The sequence below is a fragment of the Rhinichthys klamathensis genome, unplaced genomic scaffold, assembly GCF_029890125.1.
Source record: "Rhinichthys klamathensis goyatoka isolate OS25496 unplaced genomic scaffold, OSU_Roscu_1.1 h1tg000135l_1, whole genome shotgun sequence".
NCBI lineage: Eukaryota > Metazoa > Chordata > Actinopteri > Cypriniformes > Leuciscidae > Rhinichthys > Rhinichthys klamathensis.
Genome location: NW_026606670.1, coordinates 1661419 through 1687423, shown reverse-complemented (window position 1 = coordinate 1687423; position 26005 = coordinate 1661419). Strand labels below are relative to the sequence as shown.

General features: G+C 41.7%; 1 protein-coding gene across 9 annotated transcripts in view; it reads left to right on the top strand.

The window, feature by feature from the left end:
• Window positions 1–26005, top strand: part of LOC130089695 (sorbin and SH3 domain-containing protein 1) — a 51730-nt gene that overhangs the window by 10815 nt on the left and 14910 nt on the right. For 5 of the 9 annotated variants that reach the window (XM_056257178.1, XM_056257177.1, XM_056257176.1 and 2 more), the window contains exons 2-14: window positions 3151–3193; window positions 10229–10315; window positions 10441–10560; window positions 11419–11534; window positions 12447–12594; window positions 13651–13799; window positions 13909–13969; window positions 14132–14206; window positions 15707–15736; window positions 16381–16477; window positions 17540–17654; window positions 19435–19518; window positions 25305–25354. In XM_056257178.1, the coding sequence (XP_056113153.1) occupies window positions 10285–10315; window positions 10441–10560; window positions 11419–11534; window positions 12447–12594; window positions 13651–13799; window positions 13909–13969; window positions 14132–14206; window positions 15707–15736; window positions 16381–16477; window positions 17540–17654; window positions 19435–19518; window positions 25305–25354 (1076 nt within the window). In that variant the 5' untranslated portion in view covers window positions 3151–3193; window positions 10229–10284. The remainder of the gene's footprint in view (window positions 1–3150; window positions 3194–10228; window positions 10316–10440; window positions 10561–11418; window positions 11535–12446; window positions 12595–13650; window positions 13800–13908; window positions 13970–14131; window positions 14207–15706; window positions 15737–16380; window positions 16478–17539; window positions 17655–19434; window positions 19519–25304; window positions 25355–26005) is intronic. The other 4 variants (XM_056257171.1, XM_056257173.1, XM_056257172.1 and 1 more) reach the window with 4 other exon arrangements.

The following is a 26005-nucleotide window of genomic DNA, read 5'->3' as shown; positions in this document are numbered from 1 at the left end:
AAGTTGACACTCAGTTACAATCATTACAGTTTGATATATATAATATTAAAATACAGTGTGTAATAGATAATATAAAAAAGCTCACAAAATGTGTATTGACAGCATGAGGGATTTTATTAAATCATTTTACACTGTAAACAGAAGCTGTGGTTGCATAAAACCCTAATGTACATAACTGATAACAAAGAAGATGAAGAAACATTTTTAAATGAAACCATCAAATGTTAAGTCTTATAGGGAGTTCTGGATATGTCAATTTATGGCTTTTCACTGTAAATGATCATTTTACTGTAAAATTCCATTAAATGTTTTTACCGTTTTACTGTTAAAATGATTCTGTTTTTACAGTGTACAATAACTGTAAAGAAGGATTTTCATTATTGGCAAAAAAGTTTGTTTTTATAAATGAAACACTAATGTTTTGTATTGGGCTTTCAGTGAGCTAAATTGTTCAGAAATGTAAGAGACTCCGTGGATGAATTGATTTATTGAGCTATCAAGTGCCCCTGCAGGAGGCCCCTTTTCTCACTACATGAGCCAAAGTTGTAGACCTGAGATTTATAGCCTGGCCTTGACTGAGGTTTAAGCCAGTGTTTTGATTTTGAAACAAAGATTTGGACCCATGTCTGACATGAGCCTTTCCACTGTTGCTCAGTTTTACAGCTTTGCTTTTTTATTTATTTAAAAGTTTGTGGTTATTTCTTAGGACATTTCTAGCATGCCATTTCAATCTTTTGAATTACTTTCTAAGAAGTATTTTATTTTTAGCATGATGAAAAAGACTGTAATCATCATAAGTGTCTCTAATACACTAGAGTGGTCCGAACCGGTCAGTTCTCATGACCTTGACCATGATAAGACCACTCAGGTGACTGTTTACTGTGAGAAAAATGTGTCTGGTCCAACCCATATGGCCCATGCCCTGTTCTGATAATTCTTAAAATAAACCACAATCAATAGTCTGTCAAATTTGTATGACACCAGATTTATAACATATTTGGTCTATTATCTTAGTTATCTTAATATAGTTTATAGCCTCATGAGGTGCTTGTCATGCCAGACAGGGATGGAGAGGTGGATGGAAAGCAGGATGCTGTAATTCGTTCATCACAATGCTAAGTGGGTGGAACATTCCCAGGTTGCTGGTGCTGACAGGTCCATCTTGGTAGTTGAAAAGAGGTAAAGCATGCTTAAGGTTCAGTTCTTTGAAGAGAACAGGACATGATAGTCTGGATTATGATTGGCCACAACAAAGGACATTTAAAAGGGTGCCCTCCCTGTTTGGGTGTTTGTTAGGACTTTAAACCAAGTTAAGCTCAGCTGAAGGTCCTCACAGTCACAAGGTAAGCTGCAAAATTTTAGTCGGTATAATATTATTAAGATTAATATGCAGAAATAAATCGGTTGCATATGTTTATTTACTATTTTGGCTTTGGATGTATTCACTAAAACGCCACAAAGCTCAAGCTAAATCAGGATTAGTAGCATGACTTCAACACAGGCTACATGTGGAGCAATCCAGAGTATTAAGGATCCTCAAACCGTGTGACTCTTGACTGATGTATTGATGCGTGCAGCTGTTATTGCTGGACCTGTTTTTAATTTTACATTGAAAAATGATTCCCACTTATCTAATTCAGTATGTGGTATAAATGTTTATTATAAACAGCATATTTGTGTATTATAGAATTACAAAATTGCCATTACACTGCACAAGTCTTCTAAATTTAGAAGGATATCCATTTTCAAGGGGATAAATCCAATGGTAACAGTTATGTTTCTGTATATGTTTCAGTACTTTATCAATATTATTTATAGATCACATACTTTAATTCAGATATAGGCTCTGTTAAATGTTCTAAGTTTATTTAGCTGGCTAATTAGCTGGTTCTGATTTGTACAGACTGTAACTGTTGGCTAAAATAAGTCAATGAGACAGGAGCCATTGCATAGAGACAGATGGTTAATGTTTACATTGAGATCAATTAGAAATGCAACAGAAATATCTGCAATTATCCAGGACTTTGATGCTATTTTGTATCTCTAAAGAAAACTCTGCTTTAAAGTCCCTCACTTGGCAAATTGGTATTTAAAATACTACCCAGCAAGCAATTTTGCATTTAAAAGATATCGAATAGGCGTCCAAACACAGCCCTGACGTCTAGGCTAAAACAAGGCAACATTTGGGCTTTCAGTGAAAATATAATAGACATCTAACTAGCCCAAGAATAGACTTACAGGCTACACATAGAACATGTCAAAGAAATGAAACCAAACACAAACAAACATGTAACCAAATTCAAGGTTATCTTGGCTAGAAGTGAGTTACTCATAGCCGGACTATATTGGGTCTATAGTCAACCTAGATGGTGAAATGACGGCTATTGCTTGCTGGGTAATCAGTATCAAATTAGTTATTTGGCAGATACTTTTATCTAAGTGACTTACTTATTACTGGCAGAAACATCTGTTCAAGGGAGATATCCATTGGCAGCTACTGAAACATACATTTTCATTGACCCATATTTTCTTACTTAGTCAATGTTCTGTAACAGGTCACTTTGTATCTCGTTTCAGTGTGAACCACAGCCAAAGGTGTGACACATTAGTTAGAGGGGTATTCAGTCTCCTCATGCATCAGCACCCTCACGCTTACCATATTAGAAGGATTGTTTGTAACATTATTCCAGTCAAAATTTCACAATCCAGTTCATCAGATCTTTGTCAGATCTTAAATATGAGATCAGGTCTAAATGTACTTATACCAAAGCCAAGCCAAGCAAGGAAAATAAACAAATAGGCCAGTTTTATTTATCTTTTATGTTGGTGACTAAGGTTGGATGGTAGGATTTAATCAGATATAGGCTCTATTATACTATCTAAGTTTAATCAGCTGGTACTGATTTCCTATACACAGTAACTGTATCTATCACCCACCCCTACTTTTTGCACCAGCTTTTTTGCAATTTAAAGACCAGTTGTAAACACGCTATGGGACATATCATAGAGGTGAGTAGGGTGTGTTGTTGTTGAGTTGTCTTGATTGCCAACCATTTGCCTATTCTTTGTTCTCTTTCCTAATGACATGCTGAGCAACATTATGTCTTAGCATCTCCCCTTATCTCTCCTTTCACCCATTCTCATTTGCAGGGCTCTCCAGCAGGGGGCACAGGGAAATTTGATGCAGGCCCTGGTAAGCATGCCACACTTTCAGTATCTCCCATCTCCATCAAGTTCCCTATCGGTCAGTCACTACAACGTAGGTCAGACTGACCAATAGGAATCTCGCTAGAGAGGCCAATCTACTTCGAGTGAAACTAAAACAAGCCAATGCACATTGGCATGCAATCATTTGCATCAGCTGCGCGTCCTCGTCAGCGCGGGTATTTAACAGCAGCTGTTATGATTGCACACTAGCTTTTTGCTTCGGAGCCAAACGCTTCATGGTAATCCTACAGAGTGTGAAACTTGGCAAGCCTTCGTTGGATCTCTCCTTGTTCGGTGCGGGCGTTACAGCACGGCAGCGCGAGCAGTCTTGTGTCCTCTCTCTTCTGTCTGTCTTTTTTGTTTTGTTTTTTTGAGCAAATTCAAAAAAGCTGTTTTAACAGCTGGTAAGGTGCGCAGTTCAGCGCTCAAAGGCTGTTCTCACAGCCGGTAAGACCTGCCAGCGAGAGAGAGAGACAGCGCACAGACGGGTGCACATTCCCGTCTGTGTTCGCAGTGACTGTTCCCCTGCGTGCTTCAGCACCAGTGAGAGTAGTCCCTAAAAGAGCTTACACAGATAGACAGCGTCTTTAAAAAAAAAAAAAAAAAAGATGACTTTCTATCTGTGTGTTTCTGGATGCGGTCGTTACCTGGGCTCACAGGATGGTCACAAGCGCTGCCTCGTGTGTCTGGGCATTGAACACGCTGAGGCAGCGTTTGTGGATGAGTCATGTACCCATTGTGGGAAGATGACCATCGCGGAGCTACGGTCGAGACTCCTGTTCCTGCAAAGGGGCGGAGTCCCCGTGCCTCTGCCTCGTTCCAATCCTCCTCGGAGGGTTGCTTCGGGCGGGGGCATGGGTGACCTGAGGATCACGGTGAGCGCGTCTCCTTCGGGGAACCAACCCCCTAGGAGCCCTCACCCCTCTCATGCTCCGCAGCCAGTTGAGCTTCCATTGGAGAAAGCTGGACCATCCTCGAGGTGTGTACCGGTTGTCTCCTTTGGGGCTCCCAGTGACCAGATGTCGATCGCTGCATCGGAGGGTGGGTCAGACTTCTCTGCGGACGACGACTCGGCACCGCTGCCTCCTTCGGGGGTGCCAGCGGTGCCTGAGACGGACCCGGAGATGATGGCCATGCTCTCCCGGGCCGCCAACGGGGTCGGGCTCGTGTGGAATCCTCCACCGTGTCCCGAACCCTCGAGGTTGGATGATTGGTATCTCGGGGTGGCGCGCGCTGGTTCTCAGCAACCCACCCCAGTGCCTTTCTTCCCGGAAGTGCATGAGGAGCTTACGGGAACGTGGACGGCACCTTTTACTGCCAGAAACCGTTCCGGTGGCTCCTCCTCCCTCACCACCCTTGATGGCGGGGCAGCTAAGGGATACACGCGCATCCCGCCAGTGGAGCGGGCCGCTGCAATGCAGCTGTGCCCTAACTCCACTCGGCGCGGAGAACCGTGTCTTCCTTCCCGGGCCTGTAGGTACTCGTCGGACCTATTCGACGAGGCTTACAAGGCCTGTGGGGAAGCTGCCTCTGCCATGCACGCCATGGCGTTGCTGCAGGTCCATCAGGCCAAGGCACTGAAGGACCTGCACGAGGGTGGTCATGATCCACAAGTTCTCCAGGAACTTCGTGCCGCAACGGATCTCGCGCTTCGTGCGACGAAGGTCACCGCGCGGTCAGTGGGTCATGCGATGTCCACCTTGGTGGTCCAGGAGCGCCATCTCTGGCTGTGTCTGGCAGACATGAGTGAGGCTGAGAAGCTCCGGTTCCTCAACTCCCCCGTGTCCCAGACCGGCCTCTTCGGCGACGCGGTCGAGAACTTCGCCCAGCAGTTCTCGGCTGTACAAAAGCAGACTGAGGCCATCAAGCATATCCTGCCGCGGCGGTCAGCTGCTGCCTCCAACCCACCGCCTGCGGCTCCTCAGTCTGCTCGTCGCCGGGGGCGTCCTCCTGCGTCTGCCCCTGCTCCCGCGCTGCAGCAGCAGCCTCCACCTAAACGGCGCCGTGGAGCCAGTCGCAGGCAGGCCGCCCCGCCCGTCCAGGCCCCCGCCAAGAAGGGTGGCAAAGCCAGAGGTAAGCGGCCCCAGGACGGGCGACCCGGAGATGGAAGGGACTGCTCTCCAGGAGACGATGACCGCATCACTCCTTCCCCCGGAAGAGGGCCGGGTGGAAAATCCTGTGTTTCGTTTTGTTCCGCCGCTGGCCTTAAAACCAGCGGTACCCAAATTTTCAATAAAAGAGCAGTTTCTACCATCTCTGGGTCCGAAGAGGACCCGGAGAGCAGTGGGGGGACAGAATCCTCACCACTCTCATCCGCCTCCTCTGTCGCCAGTGAGCAGCAGTGTGCAGTTCGAGAACGCCACCGAGCCGCCTCCTGCACCTCCTGCCCCGTGGAACCAGGTAAGTGCTGCACAGCACACACAGACCCTGCTACGGGCCGCCTCCCAGAGAGAGCCTCCCGAGCCACGTCCCTGTGTTCCACCTCGCTGCCCCACTCCGGGTACGCCTACAGTCCCTTTGGTCCCGCTTGCACGGTCTCTGAGAGCCTGGTTAGCGCTCCCCAGTCCGTCTCGCTGGCTCATTCGGACCATCAGGCTCGGCTATGCGATTCAGTTCGCCCGGCGTCCCCCCAAGTTTCGGGCCATCCACTCCACTACAGTGAGAGCAGCCGATGCCCATGTCTTGCGTGCGGAGATTGCAGTCCTACTGGCGAAGGACGCGATAGAGCCGGTCCCTCCAGCCGATATGGGGTCAGGGCACTACAGTCCCTACTTCATTGTACCCAAGAAAGGTGGTGGGTTACGACCGATCTTGGATCTGCGAGTTTTGAATCGGAGCCTCCACAAGCTACCGTTCAAAATGCTCACGCAGAGACGCATTTTCGGATGCATCCGTCCCCAAGATTGGTTTGCAGCGATCGACCTGAAGGACGCGTACTTTCATGTCTCGATTCTTCCTCGACACAGGCCGTTTCTGCGCTTTGCGTTCGAGGGTCGAGCATATCAGTACAAGGTCCTGCCCTTCGGGCTGTCCCTGTCTCCCCGTGTCTTCACGAAAGTCACGGAGGGGGCCCTTGTTCCCATGAGAGAACAGGGCGTTCGCCTCCTCAACTATCTCGACGACTGGCTTATACTAGCACACTCTCGAGATCAGTTATGCGAACACAGGGACCTCGTGCTCACGCACCTCAGCCAGTTGGGCCTTCAGGTCAACTGGGAAAAGAGCAAACTCGCCCCTGTGCAGAGGATCTCTTTTCTCGGTATGGAGTTGGATTCGGTCGCACAGACAGCGCGCCTCACAGAGCAGCGCGCTCAGTCGGTGCTGAACTTCTTGAACACGTTCAAAGGCAGGACAGCGGTCCCACTGAAATTTTTTCAGAGGCTCCTGGGGCATATGGTAGCGGCAGCAGCGGTAACTCCGCTCGGCTTACTTCATATGAGACCGCTTCAGCACTGGCTTCACGGCCGAGTCCCGAGATGGGCGTGGCATCATGGCACTCACCGGGTGGCAATCACACCGGCCTGCCGCCAGACCTTCAGCCCGTGGTCAGACCTCTCGTTCCTTCGGGCAGGAGTCCCCTTGGAACAGGTCTCCAGGCATGCTGTGGTATTCACAGATGCCTCTGCCACCGGCTGGGGTGCCACGTACAACGGGCATGCAGTGTCAGGGGTGTGGACGGCTCCCCAACTGCATTGGCACATCAATTGCCTCGAGTTGCTAGCAGTACATCTCGCTCTGAGCCGCCTGAAAAGGCCGCTACAGGGCAGGGACGTGCTGGTCCGTACGGACAACACTGCGACCGTGGCGTACATCAACCGACAAGGTGGTCTACGCTCCCGTCGCATGTCGCAACTCGCCCGCCATCTCCTCCTCTGGAGTCAGAAGCATCTGAGGTCGCTTCGAGCCATGTATGTCCCTGGCGTGCTCAACCGTGTGGCCGACGAGCTATCACGAGCTGTGCTTCCGGGAGAATGGCGACTCCACCCCCAGGTGGTTTAGCTGATCTGGAGAGAGTTCGGAGAGGCTCAGGTAGACCTGTTTGCCTCTTCAGAGACCTCCCATTGCCAGCTGTTTTACTCCCTGACCGAGGGAACACTCGGCACGGACGCACTGGCACACAGCTGGCCCCGGGGCCTCCGCAAATATGCGTTTCCCCCAGTAAGCCTACTTGCACAGACACTGTGCAAAGTCAGGGAGGACGAGGAGCAGGTCCTTCTGGTGGCTCCCTCTTGGCCCACCCGGACTTGGTTCCCAGAACTCATGCTCCTTGGGACAGTCCCTCCCTGGCCCATTCCTCTGAGGAAGGATCTTCTGACTCAGAGACGGGGCACCCTATGGCACCCGCGTCCAGACCTCTGGAAACTCCATGTCTGGTCCCTGGACGGGACGCGGAGGTTCTAGGTGACTTACCCCCTGAGGTACTTAACACCATCACTTCAGCACGGGCGCCGTCCACGAGACGTGTTTACGCCCTGAAGTGGAACCTGTTCGTCGAGTGGTGTTCTTCTCGCCGAGAAGACCCCCGGAGATGTTCGATAGGGTCTGTGCTTTCCTTCTTGCAGCAAGGGTTGGAGCGAAGGCTGTCTCCCTCCACCCTCAAAGTACATGCTGCCGCTATTTCAGCTTATCACGACCACATAGATGGCAAAACAGTGGGGAAGCACGACCTGGTCGTCAGGTTTCTTAGGGGGGCGAGACGATTAAATCCTCCTCGACCCCCCTCCATACCCTCTTGGGATCTTTCCCTGGTGCTTCGAGCACTTCCGGATGTTCCCTTTGAGCCTCTGCAGTCAGTAGACTTAAAGCTTCTTTCCATGAAGACTTTGCTACTGGTTGCACTGGCCTCTGTCAAGAGGGTAGGAGACCTGCACGCATTTTCGGTCGACGAATCGTGCCTAGAGTTCGGGCCGGGTGACAACCATGTGGTACTAAGACCCCGGCCTGGCTATGTGCCCAAGGTTCCTACCACTCCCTTCAAAGACCAGGTAGTGAACCTGCAAGCGCTGCCTTTGGAGGAGGCAGACCCAGCCCTGGCTTTGCTCTGTCCCGTTCGCGCTCTGCGTATGTACGTGGACAGAACTCAAAGCATCAGGACCTCAGACCAGCTCTTTGTCTGTTATGGAGGCCAGCAGAGGGGAAAGGCTGTCTCCAAGCAGAGGATGGCCCACTGGATAGTGGATGCCATCGCCTTGGCTTACCAAGCTAAAGGCGTGCCCTGCCCGCTCAGGTTGCATGCACACTCCACGAGAGGCGTTGCATCCTCCTGGGCGCTGGCACGTGGCTCCTCGCTAACAGATATCTGTAGAGCTGCGGGCTGGGCGACACCTAACACGTTCGCTAGATATTATAGCCTACGTGTAGAGCCGGTCTCCTCCCGTGTTCTCACCCTAAACGGGTAGAAGCACCGAGAGGCCCGGCTCTGTCGGCTTGCTGCACCCTACTGTGCACCCTTATTGCTCCAGAGTGAAAAACCTGTCGAGTCCTCCAAAAACCCCTCGGCCCGGACATGGCGGAGCGTCCAGGTGCCAGGCCTTTATCCGCTGAATCCTTGAGAACCGGATCTGGGCTGGGTTCCATATGTGTGACCCTACGGGGATCCCATATGTGTATATTTTCCACGGCTGCTCCTAACGGAAGCCCGTGTCTTTCCCTTGGGCTAAGTCACCCACTATCTCATATGTAGTACAGCCTTCGGGCTAGTCCATATGTATTCCCCACATAACTCCTTGAAGTAAGTGGCTTCCGCAGCGTCCTCCTTCCTAACTGAAGGGCACGCTTTCCCAGTGTTATCCAATAATCTCACTGTATGGGTTATTACGGAACAACAGTGACAGATACACTCTGTGTGTAGCCTCCTCCTATCGTCCTTCTAGGCAAGAAGGTGTAGAGGCTTGCATGGGGCGCTGGATGGGGTGCAGCAGCTGTGGCGCTTTGGTAGGGATTCCTATTGGTCAGTCTGACCTACGTTGTAGTGACTGACCGATAGGGAACGTCTCGGTTACATATGGTAACCCTCGTTCCCTGAGGGAGGGAACGGAGACGTAGGTCCCGTCGCCACATCTGCTGCCGCCCGCTGGGGCGGCCAGCTTTTTCAGGTTTGGCTCCTCAGCAAAAAACTAGTGTGCAATCATAACAGCTGCTGTTAAATACCCGCGCTGACGAGGACGCGCAGCTGATGCAAATGATTGCATGCCAATGTGCATTGGCTTGTTTTAGTTTCACTCGAAGTAGATTGGCCTCTCTAGCGAGATTCCTATTGGTCAGTCTGACCTACGTCTCCGTTCCCTCCCTCAGGGAACGAGGGTTACCATATGTAACCGAGACGTTTTTTGAGGTTACACCGGCCTGGCTAGCCTTTATTTACAGTTACATTGGTATGAATGAAAATTACAAAACAATTGCAACACAGATATAGACAACAACATCAATTAAGATAAAACCCGCAAAAGACACCCATTTCCTCAGCATGCCAGTTTTAAATCTGTGCTTACAGCCTCATATAATGCACAACTATATGGTATTGTTTAAGCCTGTCAAATCACCTAGCCTAATCAAAACACTGTAGTACGTATTACATAAAAGGCAGTAGCAATGAATAATAGCTGTCTAATGTCTTGATGCAGGAAGCTCATGAGTAAGCAATCACAAACAGACTCCCTCTGTCTGTCTTCCTCTCTGGCTTGAGTCATTGTTGAATCAGTATTCTTACTGCCAGGCCCCCTATGTCCTTCCGTTCATCCATCTTTCCTTGATATTTGTGCCAGCCAACAGAGAACACTGTGATTATAATCTTCCTAGAACTTAAAAAGCCCTCGGGTCTCTATGTGACCATTATTAGTGCTGTTGTTCTCAATTTCTAACAATAACTCAGTAAAATGTATGCAGTTGTTCTCAACGGGTACGTCACAACCCCAAATGTCACAGACGATGTGAAAAACAGCAAATATGCAATTATAATAGTTTTTTTTTTTTTTTTTTTTACTGTTCTCCCATCTCACATATGGTTGTATGTGTCTTGAAGCGCGTCCACCCTGTCGGCGCACCGTATCTGCTGTGCGAGTAACACCATTGAGGATCATGAAAAGTTCACCTGATCTCATGCCTACTGGTAAGACCAGTATTTTTAGGATTTGGTCTAACGTTTGAATAATGTAAAACGAATATGGTTGTTGGCGTCATGTACACTTTATTTAGTGCTTTGAAAAGATAATCAATTTAGTTGTATTTTTGCAGAGTTGGACCCTACCCGCGTTTGTAAGGGGAAAGGTGCTGTTACTTTGAGGGCCACGCTAGTGCACATCGATGATGAGGACGGCACGGGCCAAGAAGAGCTATCCGTGAACTCTGCCAAAAGTGAGTTGGAAATGGAGGATGTGTCAATAGGAGAGTGCTCTGAATATATTGCACCAAGCAATACAGTGCCAGATTAATCGTTGTGTGCTGAAATAATGTTACTAATGATATGTGTAGCTAATGTACACTAAAAAGTTCTTGTTTTTTCTGAGCGATCATTAGCTGGAAAGATCTCTGTTTACAGGAATGGTGCGTTCTTGAGTTTCCTCTTCACATGTTATTTTGACCGTCAATGTGCACGATGTGGTTAGTTGCTAGTAAATCATAAAAAAAAAAAAAGTGTGTTTTGGTGAGGAACTTATACAGCATTGTCTGACAGTCAACTTCATTGCTCAAATAACTTTCAGTGAATGCTCATACTTACAGGGGGTAATCAAAGACGTCTTTTGTTCACACCCACTTTGAGCTCTGGAAACGGAGACCTTCAGCGTGGACGTTTTCACCATCTCCATGTTGGAACTATCCTGGCTAACTGCCAGCACTTGGGAGAGATGCCTTAATTGTTGTTGTGCCTGAATAAAAAGGCCATTGGAACAAACACTTCTTACAGTGGGTTCAATGGTCTCCTTGTTCTCATGACAAAGTTCAGAGAATGGTTTTTTTCCAGTCATAAATTAGCATCTCTGTGGATGTTCAGACTTTCTGTGGGGTTCAGTTCTGACAGATTCTGGCTGGTGATTCGTTTAATGGAGGATTAAGGAATCTGTTGTGGCATAAATTGTGGTTAGCGCTGGAAACAAACAGGTCTGCTGCCAATGGTTGCAGCTCTGTTTCATGTTTATGCCTTTTTAGGTTTTAAAAAGTTCCTTGGAGATTCCCTGATCCTTTGATAATCTAAACTGTTTGGATTTGTTACAGGTGGATGGCTTGGTGCGGTCAATGGAGATGCCACAGAAACAAGTCTGCCTGAGAGAAGTGTAAACAACACCGGAGCTGATTTAAATTCAACTCAAGTCAATGAGACACCAACAAAGGTTAGTCACCATGTCTGAAGCTCATTACTTTTTAGCAATGCTTTGCTTTCTTGTGAAAATATCATTTAGAGATTTATGTCAGTGCTAATTAAACAGCTCGATCCCAAGATCTCTGGAGACAACGGTGAGGAAAATTTCGAACACTTCACTCTTAAATGAGTGTAACGACTGAAATGTTGTATTTCACAAGCAAGATGACATTTGTAGATCTGTTTTACATTTACATTATCTTCTGTAATGGTATAGATCCAAGGTTTTCAACTAGGGATTCATGAAGGTACTCTAGTCTAGGGCGTCAGTGGAGAAGATACTGTAAAAATGTATGACATTTTTACTATGAACTAATTTTTAACTAATGATTTGTTGAGCCAGTTTTATATTGTTGACTAAAACTATTTTTTAAAAAATTGTTAAGCTGAAATAAAAATATTATTAGATGAAAAACTGAAACTTAAAAATAAGTTACTAAACCTGAAATAAAATAAATTAAAGCTAAACAAAATTCTAAAATAATTTAAAGCTAATAAACCGAAAAATGCACAAAGTATTATTATTATTATAACACTTAAACTTGAATTAATTCCAAACATAAAAATACTAAAACACTGCAAGCATTGTATAAATATTCTTAATAAAGGTTATTATAAAGTATGGGTTGAATACTCCTGGTTTAGATGGCCTCTTCAAGACAGAAGACACACAGTAATGAGAAGTAACCAAAAAAAGTGCTGTATTGTTGTAATTGTCACTGTCTTCAGCAGCATCATAGAGGAATCTTTGCAATAATCATTTGCTTGAGAGAGATGTTAAGTGAATGCAAATTCCATGCAAATTTCTGAGAGATTCGAAGTTGTCTGTATTTCACAACCAATATGTGACACCAGAGTCAGTGCTTTTGTGTGTCCTCCTCAGGTGGACTCGCCTGTAAGTGAGAGTCAGTCTCAGCTCACATCCTGCCTTGATCATCCGAGTGCTATTACCTCATCAGCCAAAGTGTCCTCTTCATATCCCCTCATCAGCAGTGTGAACCCAACAATCGTCTTGCTGCAGCACAGCAGAGGTAAATACCAGCCTCTCAATATTTCAGGTGGCATCAAAAGTAGAATCGAGTACCAAGCTAATTGAAAAGCAAAAAGCTTTCATGGTATAGAAATAAAAACTGTATAGAATATTCTCTTACTTTCACATGTGATTAGTTTCCAAAGTTATGTTTAGAGAGCAAAACTTTGCTTTAGTTTCGTTTAGAGAGACTGAAACCTTTATCGAACCGTTTCTGACACTGTGAGAAAAGAGGTGACGCAGCAGCAGTGACGCAGCAGTGTGAACTTTGTCAGTGTGTTTTGTCTTTCAACTTATTCATTATGAGAAAATTTAAGTGTTTTTTTGCTCTTGGATGCACGTAAACCTATTGTAGGAGACCTACAAAACAAAATTAAGAACCTTTGAAATTGCATAATAGGGGCACTTTAAGGTGGGAGTGTCTGTTGTATGGTTATGTGCATTGTGTATATTAATTATATAAAAAGGACACTACCATTCAAAAGTTTGACCTCAGTATGAATTTTTTTTTTTTAAGAAATAAATACTTTTATTCAGCAAGACACATTAAATTGATCAAAAGTGACAGTATAGAATCCTAAAAAAAAATTATCACGGTTTCTACAAAAATATGAACCAGCACAACTGTTACCACAAAGATTAGCAGCAGCTTTTGAGGTTGAACTCCTCATATTGATTACTTTTTCTTTTTCTGTCAGATAGGATGTACTTGTCAGAAATACTTGAAGCATCAACTGTCATTTTACCCAGAAAATTGGCAAAACGGTCTTAATCCATAATAAAGGTGCATCAGTCAGTGTCACGAGAAACATTTACGTTATTCAACTATGGTTAAAATAAATGAGAAGTGTTGCAAGAAATGCAAATGGATCTGACCTTACTAGGAAATCGGTCTTTTCTAATAGATCTGTAGACATTCATTTTTTAAATTTAAACATTAAATCGTTCAGTGATCCCTTTGGAGGTATTGTCCTAGATAAGTGTCAGCTGAAAGCACCAGATCAGTGTGTTTTTCATCTTGTGTTCTATGATCTGACTTTGTGGTCGTGTGTTTCAGAAGCTGTTGCGGAGCAGGGCAGTGGCCCTAATCGGAGCCCTGCTGTCAGCCAGAATAGATCTTTCTCTGAGAGTCCAGCAGACATGGAAGGAAAGACAATGAGACTGTCTGAATATTCAGCTGTCCCGGTACCCAGAGTCCCAGTACGGGTAAAGAAATGGGTTGTTCTCAAGATTCACCTGTGTTTACTTTGACTAAAATAAATACATCCAAAAACGTATATAAATAAAAGACCATCTGCATATTTTTCTCTTCTAGAACACAGAGCTATCAAAGGACTGGTACAGAAACATGTTCAAACAGATTCACAAAATCCCAGGTAAAGATCCTGCTTGAGAATTACATGCATTCAACACTTTTCTATGCCATCTTTTTGTGTATCGATTCCAAATCTGAATATGTCCAGATCACATCTCAGTACAGTATATGTGTGTATTCATCTTTGTCAGTGTGTTTTGTCTTTCACCCACCTTATACTCAGAGACTGTCGAAGAAAATCCATATCGTCCCACCTACATATTTCCAGAGAGCAATGACAGGCCACTGAGAGCCAGAGGTACCATGGTTATAGTTATAATCAGATCTTTAATTAAACATTCCTCCATGCCACTCTTTTCTGTCTATATCATTTAGCAACACCTTTTAACCTTTTGTATTTGTTAGGTTATTTTATATCCAGTTCATGAAAACCAAATGAAATGGATATGCACTACCAATAAAAAATTTGGGGTCGGTAAGATTTTTAAAAATGTTTTGGAAAGAAGTCTCTAATGTTTACAAAGGCTGCGTTTCTTTGATCAAAATAACTGTTTTATTTTAATATATTTTACAATGTAATTTATTCCTGTGATGCAAAGCTGAATTTTCGGCAGCATTACTCCAGTTTTCAGCATCACGTGATCATTCTAATATGATGATTTGCTGCTCAATAACTCTTATTATTATCAATGTTGAAAACAGTTGTGCTGCTTAATATATTTGTGGAAACTGGTGCTTTTTCAGGATTCTTTGATGAATGTTCAAAAGAACAGCATTTATTTGAAATAGAAATCTTTTGTAACAATACAAATGTCTTTGCTGTCACTTTTTATCACTTTAATGCTTCCTCGCTCAATAAAAGTATTTTTTTTTTTTTTTTTTAAATCTGATTTTACTGACCCCAAACTTTTAACGGGTGTATAGCCGCCGTGTATATAATATAAGGTGTTAAATATGCGGGGTAGTTCGCTCCATCTACAGTCAATTCTTTCACAAATCCCAATGTGCAATAGATGCTGCTTTATATGCACAGTGTCAACACATTGATTGTCCTAAAGAGGAAATCATAACACTCAAGGTGAGCTGTGGTCATGGAGCTATTTCCAAGACCACACCACCATGTATTTAAAACTCATAGATTGATTACCTCCATTTTAAGAGCTTTCATACCACTGTGATGTGTTTCATGGCTGTGCTTTTAGAGAACGATTCTGCTGAATTATTAAAGCAGTCACAACACAACTAATGGGCTTTGTGTATCCATTGGATTCTTAAGAATGCAAAGTTAGCAATGCCATGGGCTGGTCTGACTCTAAAGTATTTATTTCAGCTTTTATTTGTTGCATAACCACTGAAATGCCTAATTTCTGTAGATTGTGGTGAAAATGTCTTATTTGTACTGTAATTTACCAGCTAGTAGAATATTCCAGCATCAGAAGAACACACTGCTGTTGTTATAGCGCCATCTACTGGTTAGTTGTCTTGGAGCTGCTATTTAGTTGATCATGACTGCTATGTCACACTAATCTAATCCCTGTAATTTTCACCTTCTATACATTAGATGTTTAGAATCCCCCAAGTTGCTGCTTTAGAGCACAGGCTACGCTAAGTAGAGCACAATAAGAAAACAAGTTACAAACAAACTACCGTAGGAATACATTTGATATGTGAAATAAATGCAATATATTGTAAGTTTCACTGTTTTTTAATAGTTTCGCAAAAATATGTCAGCTGTATTGCTTCATCACTGATTATTATTAACTCTTTGCATCTAATAAGTATTTTCTGACTCTTTCAGATGACAGGCCGGCACATGGTGGTGAGGATGGTAAGTGTGTGTTAAAAAGAATTAAAATTCTGTCATTTACATGATTTTTTTTTTTTCTTCTGCTGAACACAAAAGAAGATATTTTGAAGAATATGGGTAACCAAAGAGGCCCAGGGCCCCATTGACTTCCAAAGTACTGGTTATATTAATCTGAGGATTAATCACATTAAACGCATTAGTGTGTGTTTAATCACATTAAACACACCTCACTTACCCTTGCACTACACTTTATTAAAACGTGTATATTGTTATTTATATATATTGTTAATTGTACATACATCGTGTTGTTATACTGCTATGTTCAGAGACTTGCACATAAGAATTTCACTGTTGGTACACTTGCGTATATGATGTGTGACAGTAAAGAGAATAAGAATAGTATTGAAAAAAAAATACTATGGAAGTCAATGTGGCCATCAACTGTCTGGTTACTGACATTCTTAAAAATATAATCTCTTGTGTTCAGCAGAAGAAAGAAATTCATACAGGTTTGGAACAACTTGAGGGTGAGTAAATGATGACAGAATTTTGGGTGAATATCCCTTTAATTTAGCTAAGGGATAAAAACTACATTATGCATTCTTATTTAAAGGAAAGCTGTGTTTCAGTTCTGTTAGTGTCTGTTATTTGCATTTATTCTGAAGTGCGGCCAGTCCCTCGCTCCAAGAGTGCAGTAGACATGGGGAGCTCAAGAGGACAGCTGCCTGTGCCAACACGCACATCTTCCCTAAAACCTCAGAGGTGAGCCATGACACTATGAAACAAATATTATGATTTATGGAGGAGATTCTAGCACATTTATTGACTGAATTCTGAAACTTTCATATTAGAGTGTGAATTCTTGCACATTGCTAGTGTTGCTCAACATAGAGATGATGACATTTCTTCACAGGACCTCAATGTGTGAAACACTGTATTTTAGCATTTGTCATGCTGCTTAACAAGCATGTGTTGGCTTCGAGATGTTTCTGTTTGCTGCTAGAAATCATAATGCAGACCTGTTTTTTTTTTTTAGCCATCAGTGTTCACCAGCAGAAAATAAATTAAGTGCCTTTACTTTGTATCGTTGTAGATCATTTTAGGTTTTAAATATACATATAAATATACAGCCCAAAAGACTGAGATCACACTAAAAATAAAGGATTTAAAATGTAAATTAAAACTGGTGATAAAAATGGTTTTAGAATTTGGAAAACAAAACATTATGACATTTAATGAATAAGAAATATTTAAGATTCTGTTGATAATATCAGGATCTGCACAAATAAAGAAATACTAAAGTTAATGTAAAATTTTCATTAGTCAATGTCTTAGCAATCTTGAACTAACAAGTTTCTGTACTTACAACATTTATTTATCCAGGTGAAGTTTATTTCCTCTAATGCAGGTAGCAGGTAGCAATTAGTTTATTATGAATATTAATTAATACTATGAACAATAGTATATTATAATAACAATATCATTATAATAGGTGTATACATTGTAATTATAAAAATCGTTCGTGTATTTATTGGATAATTACAGTCAAAGATTTGAGCCTAATTGTGAAGTGTTACAATAATTTGTAATGAAATTTTTTTATTAAATCAAAATGATGCAAAATAGGTTACTGAATATGTATGTATAACACTGCAGAATATTTCTCCAATACATCATTGTTCTTAGATGATTAAAGTGCTTTTATTTATACACAAGCTGCATGTATGGGAACGCTTAACTAAAACTTGCCCTTGTTGGTTGCCATGGCGACTCTCCACCTCCCTTGCTGTATCACTCCATCTCTCCCCCCATGCATCCCTGCAGGAATGAGTGGGAGCCCCCTGACAAGAAAGTAGACACCAGGAAGTACCGCGCTGAGCCCAAGAGCATATTTGAGTACGAGCCAGGAAAGTCTTCAGTGCTGAAGCAGGAGAGAAAGGTATGATGCTCTTTATACACGCATGTTTTCTGAGTGCTGTTGCCGTGCATGTCGTTTGATGCTGCAAGAGCTGGTTTCTGCCTGTTTCACTTAAAAGGACACAGCACACTCACAGCTTGGTAGTCTTAAGTGACCTCGGTAGGTGACTTGGGCTAATGATGTCTTTAATGTTGTGATATACTGTACTGTGCATAGCATATATGACATGATGCATATGACATGATGCACACACTACTGTAACAGTAACGTTAATTATAGAATATAGAAAGTAGGAGGACCTTTTACTCAGCTATAAAAAGATCATCAATAAGTGACACTTGCAGTGTCCAGACCCAGTTAAGAATAGAGACTCCTGCTGGGGCTTGAGTGTGTCTGCAGTCTGGTCATTTTCATGGGAGGTTTGTTTCCATGACATTCAGTGATTCAATCTTTTTAGCATGACTCATTCTGGGAGCTGCTGGTATTACATAATGTCTTTCTGATGACATACCGCTGAAATGGGTTTATTGTAGAAGCCAAGCAAAGCACGTTGGATCCTCGTCAGTGAAACAACTGAAGCAGAAAAAGTGTGAGCTGCGTTAGTTCTTTTATTTTCTGCTAATTGTTAGGGAATGTAATTAAAATGGCTCCAGGTCAGGTCCTATCTAGGGCAGAAGATAATGTGCTGCCTGTGTCTTTTCATTGATTTAGCTCTGCAGTATCAGTCCTTTTCTTTTGTAAAATTTTGTGTCGTGGAATATTTAAATTATTTTTAAATGATATGTACAGTACTGTTCAAAAGTTTGGGGTCGGAAAGATTTTTTAATGTTTTGGAAAGAAGTTTCTTACAAAGACTGCATTTATTTGATCAAATATACAGTAAAAACAGTAATATTGTAAAATATTATTACAATTTAAATTGTTTTCTAATTAAATATAATTTAAAATGTAATTTATTCCTGTGATGGCAAAGCTGTATTTTCAACAACATTACTCCAGTCTTCAGTGTCACATGATCCTTCAGAAATCATTCTAATATGCTGATTTGATGCTCAAGAAACATTTCTTATTAATATCAATGTTAAAAACAGCTTCATATTTTTGATTTGATGCATTGAATATGATACATTTTTCAGGATTCTTTAAAGAACAGAAAGTTAAAAAGGAAAAAAAGATTTCTTTAGAAATCTTTTTTAACACCATACATGTTTTTATTGTCACTTTTGATCAATTTAGTACATTTTTGCTGAATAAAATTATTTATTTATCAAAAAATAGTATTCATTTATTTATAAAAAAAAAAAAAATCTTACCGACCCAAACTTTGTACAATTGTGTAATATCATGGTAAATATAGCATAATTATTATTGATTTTTAAAACAATATTATTTTGCAGGATTTAAAAGCAAACAATAATGCAAAAAGATTGATATTCGTATCAGAAGTGTGAAATTTTGGATTTTGAGTATATGAATATGTGTTTATTTTCCTTGTTCGCTTTGTTATATACATTAATGTATAAGACCTATGATCTATGGATCCCTTTCCATCATCATTACTTTGTCTTTGTGAGATCTTTGCTGAGATCAACCAGACACTCTTGCAATAAGTCATCAAGCTGGAAACAAATCCAATTCATGTTTCCTCTGCTGTCTCAGCCTGGAGCCTTTTTTACTGTCTGAGATCATGACATTAAGAGAGAGTTCATGTAACATCATCATTCAGTCTCATTGTCTTTGTATTCTGAAACTTCCTCTTTCTCTTTCTCTTTGTCCTTTCCTTGTTGCCATATTTCTGTAGACTCAGGACGTAAGTCCAGAAGATGTAGATTTAGTGAATGAGCCTTGGTATAGGTTCTTTTCTGAGATGGATTTTGGCAAAGTGGTAAGTTGGCAGTATATTAAAAAAATGCATGTCATCCTTTTTTTTTTTTTTTAGGACCCTAAATATATATATATTTTATGTCTGTCTGTTAGAACCATTGTTATGTCACTTCCTTTCTGCACTGACCTTTCATATGTATGTTCCTTATCCATCCCATTTGAGCTCAGTGCATAGCAATACAAAAGCAATACAGAAAGTAACATTACAGTGAGTGGAAGAATTCTTCTAAATGTGCTTCAGAAGCCACATCAGAGAGCGATAGGTGATAAAAAGGTGCAAGCACCACCTCTCAATTTCCCAGATGCTTCCTGATCATCTTCTGAAGCCCTTTTTCACCAACCTTTCCATCTCATATTTGTTTTTTTCTGACTGTAATTCAATTTGAATCTCAACATATTATCTTTTGCACTGTTATTAAACAATGAATTGCCATCTGATTTGTAGTTGGGGTTCGTCTGTGCCTCGAGAAAGCACGCATCTTTTTTGAGTGTTTTTTTTTTTTTTTTTTGAGAATCTGCCACTTAACAGGCAGTCATTCTAGGTGTTGACACAGATGACTTTGAGAACGTTTTCATTTTTATGTAGTGCCCAGACTGGAAACAGACAGCAAGCTGTGATGATGCAACTAGTTTGGTAAAGATAATGCTCAACATTGGCCAAACTGTTTCTCCTGTGCTGTTATAATTTTTTATATAATAATTATAATAATTCATTACATTTATATAGCGCTTTTCTTGGCACTCAAAGCGCTTTACATAGAAGGGGGGGTCTCCTCAACCACCACCAATGTGCAGCATCCACCTGGATGATGCGACGGCAGCCATATTGTGCCAGAACGCCCACCACACACCAGCTTACTGGTGGAGAGGAGACATAGTGATGAAGCCAATTGGTGTATATATATATGGGGATGATTATGAGGCCATGATGGACAGAGGCCACTGGGCAAATTTGGGATTTTTTGTGACCACAGACAGAGAGTCAGGGCCTCGGTTTAACGTCTCATCCTGTTGCCTGTTTTCAGCAGCATTGCCTGGCAACATTGACTGAAAAATTGGCCTCTGCATCATCCTTTTTATGGTTGTCAGATTTTCTAGATCTACCTTAACTAATGCGAAAGTGCATAACATCCTGCTGGTATCTATCCAGTCATGGCGATTACATTTTTGCAGTGTAAACTTTTTTTTTGTCTGATCTTGACGCATTAACTAAGTAAAGCACTGTAAAGTACCACTGGCCTCCAGTCATTAGGTTCAGTGAGGGATAGGAAGGCCGTCACTATGTTGTCAGCGGCACAGAGCCTGTTCAGTGTTGTCATCAACTCAACACCTGTGAGTAAATAGCACATTCGTTCACACTTATTTTCTTAGAGACACGTACCACGATACACCCCAAGGTGATCGGGTTGTTACACCTTTCTTTTTTGAAACTCACTGTGATTGTTTCCATGGGTGACAGTAGTAAAATTAGTCAACAGTAGTAAAATTGTTTAATTATAACTTTTATTCAGCAAGGACGCATTAAATTAATCAAAAGTGAAAGTAGACATTGTTACAAAAAAACGTTTAAATAAATGCTACTTTTGAACTTTCAATCCTGAAAAAACTGTATCATAGTTTCCACATAAATATTGAACTGTTTTCAACACTGATAATAATAACAAATATTTCTTGAGTAGCAAAGCAGCATATTAGAATGATTTCTAGAGGATCATGTGACACTGGAGTGAACATTCAGCTTTGCCATCACAGAAATAAAAAATCTGGTAGTGTATATATACAGTAGTATAATATCAGAGGTTGTAGAATATATATATAATATAGTGTAAAATATCAGAGGTCATGATACTATATTGCAATTTCTCGTAAGACATTGTTGCAGGACAAGAAGGTTTCTCAAAACTAGTCTAATGACATGCTCTCTAGAGGAAAAAAAGCACAATAAAATGATCACCAGAAAAATCATCACAAATCTATGGTCAATATTCAATATATGACCCAGTTTTACTCTTACTGATCATGCATGGCTTTTGTGTATGACAAGTCTTCAGAATTAGTTCTTCTGACAGTGAAACCAAACCCTTGAGTATGAGTCACTGAGTCACAGGCTGCACTCCTGAGATGGGTAGACTCATAAATCTGAACATCAACGTCATGGCACAAGTTAATAGAAGGTTCCTGTCTCGTTCCAGATTTCCTTGTTTAGAGATGAAAGTGAGGAGTCACCTCCCTTGAGAACGAGTGTCTTGAGTCAGCTGATGCAGCCCAGTCTCGCTGTGTTGACGAGGCAATGATAAAATACTCATGGAGTTCTAGTTTCAGGAGCCAGTGTGAAATTCTCATTTGCTTAGTAAGATTCCCATAAAAAGTCAGATGCAAAAAGTAAAATTAAACACGTTTCTAAAGCTATGTAAACACTCTTGTAAAAAGGGTTGAGATATTTTGTTAGTATTAGAAATATTAACAACAGTACCCATCATATATACCATCTTAAGTTATGAGACTGAGGTCACAAAAAGTTCCAGTAATAGACTTGTTGTGCTTGTTGACTCCTATCAGGGAGCAACTTTTAAGTATGAAGCTGCGTGTGTGTCCGTGTCTAAGTGGGTTGAAGGTTATTGGAGACTGCATGTGACCTGGCTTCCTCAGTGATTAATACGCCAAACTCTATGACAGTGACAAACACAATCAGCCCATCTCCTAAATCCTGTGTGTGGAATGAGACATATGTACTGGCCTAGCAGTCCATATCCATTATGTGTTTGTTTCAATTAGACACAACAATGTTCCTGTGTACAGTAGAAACTGTGCTTTGATTATAGCAGTTTATCAAAGAATGGAAGAAAAAGGTTGCACATAAAGTACTTTCATAAGACTTTCGTAAATGACCACATAAGCCCCATTTGCTCATGTGGTTAAGTTGCACAGGACCCTCACTCACATTGTATGCTATTTATGTAATAGAAAAGTTGTAAATTTTCTTGAGTCATCTCCTGCACCTGTTAGGAAACTAGCACATGAAAATGAGCAAACATTATGAACACACTGTTCCACTGACTAGCCTTAACAATCAGGGGAAAGGAATTTACATCCTAGGAAATACTGTGGTAAACATCTCTTGATCTTTATTGTGGCCTCTTTAAGAAGAGCATTTAGCACATTGTGACTTATCTTAAAGGGACAGTTCACCCAAAAATCATCATTTACTCAGCCTTATCATTCCAAACCTGGATGAATATTTAATTTAATTTAATTTTTTCAAAAAAAGAAAAGAAAAAAGTGACATACCGGTAGGTTTAATGACAGAATTGTCATTTTTGGGAAAACTGCCTTTTTAAGGATGGATTCAGTCTAAATTCAACAAATTTAGTGTTGTATTTTAATTGTTCATATAGGCCTATATGCTGAAATTAGACCCTGTATAGCCTGATGTGACAAATGGACGTGTACCAGACGAGACAATGGGAAATTCTCAAGGAAAACTGTCTCAGCATTATTACTTTTAAGACTGAGATGTCATTTCCTTTAAAGTTAAACACCTTATATGAGAAATTCTATTTTGGTTGGCATTTCATATAACGTAAGGCTTTGAAACGGTATCCTCTGTGACATACTGTGCACGTCACTTTCACCCACCGTCTCCATGGGTCATGTCAAGAACCTCAAATACCCAGCTTAAATCTCACTTTACTGCGGTGGCTGTTTGTAGGTGTATTTCCTGTAAACTCAAGGGCCCTTTAGTCCTTCTCACAGACAGAACAAAATCATCTTATACCTTTTCCTGCTGTCAGATATAGTTTATGAAGCTTCCTGACTGTACTTTATAATGTCAGCAACAGTGTTCTAAATTCATTGCATTATTTCACTTTCTTATCTCCTCATTTTAACAGCTGCATCACACTAAGGTATTGTACTGGCTGTCACAAGTATTTAGATTAAGATGCGTGGCACTTCAGATAAGGCTTTCATGCATGCTTCCTGTTTGCCTAGTCTCGTGCGAAAGCCTCATGGGATGCTGTGCCGGCTGTTTTCTTGAGAGAAAAAAAATGGTATGAATGGAAAAAAGGGACAAAAATACTAGAGGTCGCTTTGCAGACGTAATAGCAGCTTATGTCACTGGGTGTTCCTCAGGAAACAAAACTTCTAGAACATGACGCTGTATAAATAGAGCGATATACTCACACAAAGCCTGTATTCATTCGCGAAGGTTATTCGTGATCCTCTTTACCCAGCAACCAATGGGATGAGCATGTTGCGGTCAGGAACTGAACTTTTCTTCTGTCGGTCAGAAGAGGGGGCCGTGGGGTGCTGGCACGCATGTGGCATACCTCTAAAGGGACAGCAGCAGGCTGGGATTGTGCAATCGTATTTGCAAACACCACTTGTGCTTTTTTTTCCTTTGGAGGTGTGCTGTCATGCTATTTTTACCATCTGTGACGTGCACTTTGGGAAAAGCAACAGAAACAGCAGCCTAAAATTAAACTTCTCTAAACCATTCCAAATGCAAGGGGGGTACAAGCCGTCGCAGTGAATGGCTCTTTCTGATCTGCCGTCGGGAGTTGCTGCCTGGCAATAACAGCTCCTTATTGACTCAATGCATGCAGTGCTGGGTATTTACTTACAAATTGTAGTCTGTTACTGATTACAAATTACATGATGAAAATTGGTAATTAGTTACGAAATCTATTGGATTACATATTTTATGTAATCTAATCTGAGTACTTTTTTATTACTTTTAGGTTACTTTTGACCTAACTCATTTATCACATCAATTTTAATTAGATTATTGTGCACCGCATTGATATAAAAAAATACAAAGAGAAAGAAAATGTATTCTATTCTTTATTATCAAAAATATTAAGTGCATTAAATGTCAGGGTTTCCCAAACTGAGGTTGTGAAGGAACTGCAGTGGATATGCGAGTTGAGTGGAGATCTAATTAATTAAATAATAAAAATGTAAGCTTAATGAATACATAATTACTTAAAAAAACACTGCAACACGAGAACACTAGAAACTTCATTTGTTTTCCTGCATAGTGAGAACATGTGAGTGAATGTGTTGTTAAAATGAAATAATACCTTAAAATCTCTTACAATCATATAATTCATTAAAAGCTAACTTTAATGTGATTAAAAGATTAAAAAAATGTACTATAATTACAAAGACTTCCTTTTTGGAATCTGATTACATAATCCAGATTACATGTAATCAGTTACTACTCAGCACTGGACGCACGTTATGTGAACTTCCTTTGACGTACTAATAATATCAGTCCTGTGATTTTGTACAGCATGTCCGATCCGATGCTCATGATATTCTTAATATATGTGTGTAAATCCGTTTGTGTGTGTGTATGTGTTTGTGTGTCTGTGTCTGCCCATGTAATTTGGCCCACTTCCCGCACCAGCTGGTTAATTGTCTCCCTGTCTGGCCGGCCAGTAATGAGAGTGACTCAATAGAAGACAAAAGAGAGCCTCGGTGAGAGACAGCAGCTGATTGGTGGAAGCGCTGACAGCCCCCTCCCAAAATGGGCGCCCCTCACAGCCCCTGCTAATCCCACCCCTCGCTCCCAGTCGCTTGTTTTCCCCCCTAACTTGCATGCAGGCCAAAATACTTGCTTACTTCTCCACGCTACGCTTCGTCCAGAGGACTTAAGGAGTTTCAGAGCTTTGGACACGGCAGACGTTCGCAAGCCTGACTGACTAATGCGCCTTCTCCCTTTCCAGCTGCCAGAGAGTCAAGCCTTTGGAGCTATCAATGACTTCTTTGTTTGGTTTGTTGCAGAGTGCCCCCTCTTTCAGCCCATTGGAAACATCTTCCGACCTCCAGCAATAGTAAGTCCATGCTTCTTTTTCCCCTCCCAAATGTTCCTTTCCACCATTTTCTGATGGTGTATGCCTTGTTGTATGTGGGTGTGTTTGTGTGCCTGTCTTGCTCTCCAGCCATCTATTCTCAGGCAGCGCTGTCACGGGGCTCTGGAGATTTCCCTCGTTTCCTTTTTCTGTTTCCTGAACGACCATTTGCAATGCAGGCTGTCCAGTGTAGGCGTTCGTGTGATGTATGTTTGTAAGCATGTGTGCGTGCGTTCGTGGAGGAGAGGCCACGGATGGTGTGATGATTTGTTTCGTGCTGAAACTAGTGTCTGAAAATAAAGCCTGGATGTCTTTTTAAGAGAGATAAGAGACCTCGAACATCCACCCATTCTGTTAGCAGAAATCCCCCAAATTTGAAAGTGCTGTTTGTGAAGCACACAGTAAAGTGTCATTTTTTGACTGACAGCTTTCACTGTGGCATTTACGGGATCATGCCTTCACAATACTGACATAACAGTCATATTATGTCTTTAAATTTGAAGACATTTACATTTGAACAAATTTTTTTCCATTTATTAACTTGATTCATTTTTTTAATTATATGAGTAAAAAAAAAAAAAAAAAATTACAAAGAAAACATTTATTAACTTAGCAGATACTTTTATCCAAAGC